We start from the raw sequence: 6,521 nt of genomic DNA, 5'->3' as shown, positions 1-6,521 counted from the left end.
GAAGGAAGGAAGGAAGGAAGGAAGGAAGGAAGGAAGGAAGGAAGGAACACTGACATTCTGGGGAGAAGCAGGTTGAAGATCGAGGCTGCCCCTCTGTGGCCACATCGGAGAACTACAGCTTCACCAGGCAGCCCCAGACAAAGAACCCCTGGAGCCCCCCATTCCCACTCACTCCTTTCCAGAACAGAATTCAGGTGTCCATCAGGTCTCAATGACCCCCTGATCTTTCCCATACAAAATATTTTCCTTTTTCCAGAATGAGGGTAGTGAGTACCCCACCAAAGGGGGCTTCCTTCCCCAAAGCTGAAGAGCAAGGAGCAGGCTAGCTTCCTACCTGGGAGAACTACAGTGGGAAACCCCAGTCTCAGAGGCCTCATGGGCCCTGGAAAAGAGCTGGGCCCATCAGGAAGACCCTCAGCCCCCTGAGGTCAAAATCTACACCCCTGAGGGAATTGGGAGAGAGGTGAGAGATAAAGAGGGGAGGTTTGGAAAGAGGTTCAGAAAGGCAGGAGCTCTTATGGCAGAGCCTGGGAAATAGCCCCATGTGTGTCCCCACACCATCCTCTGCCACTAGAGGGCTTAGAGATGCCCAAAGGTAGCCTGAGCCATAGAAGGTGCTCCCCGAATTATAATGCCAATACGGGAAGGGTGCCTACCCTGCTCTGAGGTAGGACCCAAAACATGGGACCTGGATCACTGAGGCCTCTTCCTTGCCCTAGGATCTTGTGCCTGGTTTTACAGCCAGGGTCCTAATATCCCAAGTCCATAAAATAAGACAGGCACATCCCTAAAGCACCACCTTTGCACAATGACCATATTTTAAACATCTTCAAATCAGATCCAAAGTACTATGCAGGATGCACATGATTTTAAAAAACAAATGAATAAATATGAAATACGACTTCTAAACTGGTTTTCTGGCTTTTCAAAGGCCCCACCCTCCAGGAAGCCTGTGTAAGTCTGAGGCTCCTGAGACCTCCTCTATGGTAGTGTCCCTTCTGTTTAACATTTTTGGACATGTCCCACCCAGCTCAGCTCCACTGTCCTGAAGGACAGACAAGGGGAAGGCTTCTGTCTGCATTTGAACTGCAGGGTTAAGGCAGCTTCCTGGGACAAGGTGGCGAGACCCTTGATGGGCAAGATAGGGGTGAAATTCTGGGGAATGGAGTCTGATTGCGTGCTTCGGGAGGATCTCCCCAGGGGGTGGCTGAACCTCAGGGGTCCCCCGTCCAATCACAGTGCAGAGTCTTTGGAGGTACCCACTGGGCCTAGTTCCCTGGCCTGGCCACACATTCACTCTGCACACTGTCTAAGGAAAGCAGACAGGAGAAGGCCCCACTTGGAGGGGCTTCCTTACCTCCCTCTTGAGCGGAGCCACGTAAGCCCAGGAGTTGGTGGTGGGATCATAACGTTCCACAGCATTCAGATCGTTATGGTAGTCGCGACCCGCCACCGCATAGATGTACCTGCCCACAACACACACACACAGGTCGGCGTGTTCCTGCTGCAGGGACTGGATCTGGAACCAGCGGTTGTGCCTTGGGTCATACCTTTTGAGGGAACATGAAGGCAGTGCATCATTGATAGGCCAGAAAGCCTGCCCAGCAGGCCCACACCTCCTGCTCCATCACTGTACCCCAGCACCACTGTACCCTCACACCAGCACAGGCCTACCCACAGCCACACCAGCAGGCTGCTACATGCCTGAACACGGATATGTCCCCAGCATGGAGCCTGGAAAGCATGACCAGGAACTCGGGTTTCTGCCCATGATGCCATCATATTCTAGGGGTGACCTCATGGGGGGTTTCTAGCCCACCTATCTGTCCACCCCAGGCTGCCCCATCTCACCTATCCAGATCCATTGTCCCCACAGTCCCATCCCCATTGAAGAATGCCCATCCCTGGACAGGCACAACAGCCTCCCGGCCTATGGCCAATGCCAACACTCCCTCCAGAGTCGTCTGCCAGCATCCTGTCACAGACCACACCTCCATCATTTCAGGTACCTCTCCTAAGCTGTCCTGTTGCCAGCTGGTGGAATGAGAGCCATCTCCCACATCTCCTTCTTTCTCCATCAACCTTTTTTTAAAAGGTTTATTTATCATGAGAGAGCAAGAGAAAGCACAAATGGGGGAGGAGTAGAGAGGGAGAGAGAGAGAGAGTGAGATTGGGCGGGGGAATCTCAAGCAGGCTCCACACCGTCAGTGCAGAGTCCAACGTGGGACTCATAAACCGCGAGATCATGACCTGGGCCAAGTCTGATGCTTAACCAACTAAGCCACGCAGGCACCCCGGGGATATGATTTTTTAAAAGGCTGATGGAGAGGGGTGCCTGGATGGCTCAGTCAGTTAAGTGTCTGACTTCAAATCAAATCACGGAGATCAAGCTCCGCACTGGGCTCTCTGCTGTCACCGCAGAGCCTGCTTTGGATCCTCTGTACCCCTCTCTGCCCATCCCCCACTCTCTCTCTCAAAAATAAACATTTTTTTAAAAAGTCGTATCCCCAAGCAACTTCATTCTGAGCTGCTTTGTGTGGCTGCCCCCCTCCCATAGCCCCCCTGAGGTCGTGCTGCCCCTCATTTGCCTTTGAGGGGCCTCACATGCCCAACCCACAGGATCTCAATCACCCCAGGAGACAAGCTATCACCCCTCACTCCCTCCTCCTGCATGTCAGACCCACACTACAAAGGCCTCCTAACCATCTCCAGCTGGCTGCTCACCGGTCCTGAACGGAACCCCATGCTCCCTCTGCCCACCGATCCTACCCTCAGCAGCAAAGCCCCCACTCACACCAAAATCCTCACTAGCCTAGCAGCTGAGGAGGTCCTTACAGCCCAGTCCACACCAACCTTGCCAGCACTCAGCCCTGCCACACTCCATGCCCCAGGCCTGGCACTCCATGGGGCACACAGGCGAGTATGCTACTTGGGTCAATACAGACAATTACAGAACCTTGAGGGACCAGGACCCTGAGAGCCCAAGGGCCAAGCCCACTCTTCCCCTGACCTGCATCTGGCCCCTTCCCTTGGACATCCACTCAGGCACCAGCATCTTGAGTGCCTGCTTCTGAAGCCTCCTTGCTCAATAGCTCATGCATAATTACAGCCGCTTTCAGGTAAGTGGTTATTTCTCCATAGAAAGACCAACCCCAAGAAGACAAGCTGAACTTCAACTGGCTCATTAGAGAGTGAGCAAAGTTTGCTTTGGTCTGGGTCTGTGCCCCACACTGGTTGGTGAAGAGACAAGTTTCATCCAGATGCGCTAAGCAGCTGCTTCTTCCTGCCTGCACCTTTTGGCCAGCTCTTCCCTGCCAGACAGGAATGACAGGAAACAAGGTGCTCAGGGGTTGGGGCCAACAGGAGAGAAAGAACACGCATGTGGGTCACACAGACCCAGGATGGACAGCTGGTCTGCCCCATCCAGCTGGGTGTGTCTAGGCATTGATTTCCCTCCCTTGACATTCACTCAGTTTCCGCACCTGGCCAACAGGGGGATGCCACCTGCCTCCAAAAGCTATCGTGAGGGCTCAGAAAGGGACTTCGTTAAGACTGACTCAAGTCTGTATTCCCTTCGCTGTAACTCAGGGCTCAGTGAATTGAACAAAGATTACCATAGGTGAAATCATTCAGTCACTCTGCAAATATTCACCGGCGACCCAACATGGATCAGGCATGGTGCTCAGTGCTGCGAATCCAGAGGCAAACTCCAGAACAGGACCCTTCTTTCCATTGTAGATGGGAAGCAGGCTAAAGAGAACACGTAAGCAAGCACTCCATATAATGACAAACGCCACAAAGAACAAGAACAGAGGTAGAGAGAGGGTGATCTACTCAGAGATCATAATCTATTGGGCAGAGGGGGCCGGGAGGTCAGAGCTCTCTCACGGGGACCAGGAAGGGCCTCCCAAGGAGGTGGCGGTTAAGAACTCAATGACAAGAGGCCCAGCCAGTTGAAGGTCCAGCTGGGGACCGGAGCCCAAGCCAGTCCAGGGCTCGGCACTCGTGAGGCCCTGCCAACTGACTGGGGTGGCGCTTCCCACTGCCTTTCCTGTGTACAACACTCATTCATGTACATGTTCCCCCAACCCCGTATCTAGTTAAGTGCAAGTCGGCATCATCCACCAGAGTGAGACAAGCAAGACCCACCCGATGCTTCCACTTGCTTCCTTCCGGCCCTCACAGCTTCCTCAGATGCATTCATTTGGATTTGCAGTTTCAGATTTAACACACGCACGTGTGCATGCGTGCGTGTGCATGCGCACACACACACACGCAATACATACACACACCATACATCAGTAATTTAGACACAATCACAGTTGCACTCGTTTCTTATCTCCCCACTGTGTCCTGTATTCCACATTTCTTTCTTGATTTTCTACTTTGTCAGAATAAGTTCTCAAGTAATATTTTTTCTAATAAAAACTAGCTACAGAAGGATATAAACAGTTCTAGTCACTTTAAGGCAGAATTTAGATCACCCTACTGCAAACTCGGAAGCTCAAGCTATAGTGGATACAAAACGCTCTGGAGTCCTTGTTAAATTGAGCAGACCGTTTTTCTTCTGTATTTCCACAACTTAAGCATTCCCATGGCTTTTTTTTTTTTTAATGTTTATTTACTTCTGAGAGAAAGCATGTGCAAGAGCAGGGAGGGGCAGAGAGAAAGGGGAACAGAGGATCCGAAGTGGGCTCTATGTTGACAGCAGTGGGCCCAATGAAGGGCTCAAAACTTACAAACTGTGAGATCATGACCTGAGCTGAAGTCGGACACTCAATCGACTGACCCACCCAGGTGCCCCAACATTCCCATGACTTTTTTTTTTAATGTTTATTTATTCTTTGAGAGAGAGAGAGAGAGAGAGAGAGCACGAGCATGAGCAGGGGAGGGGCAGAGAGAGGGAGACACAGAATCTGAAGCTGCTCCAGGCTCTGAGCTGTCAGCACAGAGACTGATGCGGGGCTCAAACTCACAAACCGTGAGATCATGACCTGAGCCGAAGTCAGATGCTTAACCAACTGAGCCACCCAGGCGCTCCAACATTCCTATGACTATTAATGAAGTCCATTACAATCAAAGAAATGTTTAAAATATATTTTAAATTCCAAACAGACATGGGAATGCCCCACGTTAAAAACAAGTGGCTATTCTAAGTAAGGTCAGAGGGCAAAAGGCCACTCCCAGGTAAGGCATATCAGTACAGGCTCTGCCCTCTCCCATCCGAAAGTAGGGTGTTCTTGGAAACCTTTCAGAAGCTGAAATGGCATAAAACAGAGTAATTGCAATTAGTTTACATGGAAAAAAATTTGAGCATTCCCAGGCCCAAAAAATAACCGTTCTCAGGGCTTTTCTGATACCTGAAGTCACACCTTGCTAATGAATGCACAAAATAAATGGAGATAAAGCACAGATGCTTACAAATAGAGTTCAAAGCTATGGTCACTTGATGCTGAGATGCTGGGTGTCATTCCTGGGGAAGGCACTTGGAAGGGCCATCTCGCTAAGGGTGCAAGCTCCTCTACAAAGGCTCACTGCTAAACCAATGCTGAACATGATCTTCTCTTTTCGTCTTGTTTTTGTAAAAGTGAAAATCCTCTTTGGAATTCTACTGGTTAGTGAAAATAGGCACTAACGTAGGTCTTTCATGAAAGCAAAGTGGAATAATGTGGACTTTTGAAAGCGGGGTGGGGGAGGAGTACAAATAAAATTTGCTCCAAGAGAGTTAACTTCCTATATGAAGCTCCTATACCAGTGTTCTGATATAATCAGTTAAGTCCTCAAGCCTCAAAATGCAAACTCTAACTAACTGCAAATTTTGTCTTTTCATATTCTGAGAGTCTGTAGACCCTAAGACTGGTAAATTAAGGAAGGGGAGAGGGAAGAGAACCTAACTCTTAGACCATTCAAATTAAGACCCATCTGGCAGTTTTAAAAGTCTATGAAGAGATTAAAGGAACTCTCACCCTATAGAGAGAACAGACACCAGGGCCCTCACCACCACCCCATCACCCCAGGCAGATACTGCACCCCAACCCTTCTGAGGTACCTCCCCTTGCCAGGTAGGCCTCACCAACCCTACCTGCCACAGTGACCTAACCTTCTCACTGGAGTTTGAGGCCATGGTTATCAAACACTGGTGCTGATACTAGCATTTTCCAGAGTTTGGCTTGGGACTCAGAGCACATGTTCACCAATGGGAAATTTAGACTAGTCTTGAGTGCAACGGACATCAAAGCAGTAAAAGGGCAGACTAAGGGCAGGCAGTGGACCCAACTGTTGCCCTGGGGCATGGCCCTCTGGGAAAGCCCCAGGGCTGGCCTCCCAGTGGGCACAAAACCACCCCGTTGTATGCTAATGGCTGGTGACCATAACACCCTGGAGAGGTCTGTTTTGTAGGTCTGTGGGTTGCCTCAGCAGGGAGATGTGGCTTTGGCCCTCCCACTGTGAAAGTAACAGGCCCCTAAAAAGGAAGCTTTGAGGCTTTTCAAGGGAAGGCTGAACCTGGTGCTGCCACACCC

The 6,521-nt window shown here is 50.6% G+C and overlaps 1 protein-coding gene across 2 annotated transcripts in view; it reads right to left on the bottom strand.

Annotated features, from left to right (window-relative positions):
* Window positions 1-6,521, bottom strand: part of KLHL22 (kelch like family member 22) — a 41,112-nt gene that overhangs the window by 10,414 nt on the left and 24,177 nt on the right. For both annotated transcript variants that reach the window (XM_040465126.1, XM_040465127.1), the window contains exon 5: window positions 1,358-1,550. In XM_040465126.1, the coding sequence (XP_040321060.1) occupies window positions 1,358-1,550 (193 nt within the window). The remainder of the gene's footprint in view (window positions 1-1,357; window positions 1,551-6,521) is intronic.

The sequence above is a fragment of the Herpailurus yagouaroundi genome, unplaced genomic scaffold (genome assembly GCF_014898765.1).
Source record: "Herpailurus yagouaroundi ecotype Mexico unplaced genomic scaffold, PumYag 545, whole genome shotgun sequence".
In the NCBI taxonomy this organism is placed as follows: domain Eukaryota; kingdom Metazoa; phylum Chordata; class Mammalia; order Carnivora; family Felidae; genus Herpailurus; species Herpailurus yagouaroundi.
This window is presented reverse-complemented; position numbering and strand designations above follow the sequence as displayed.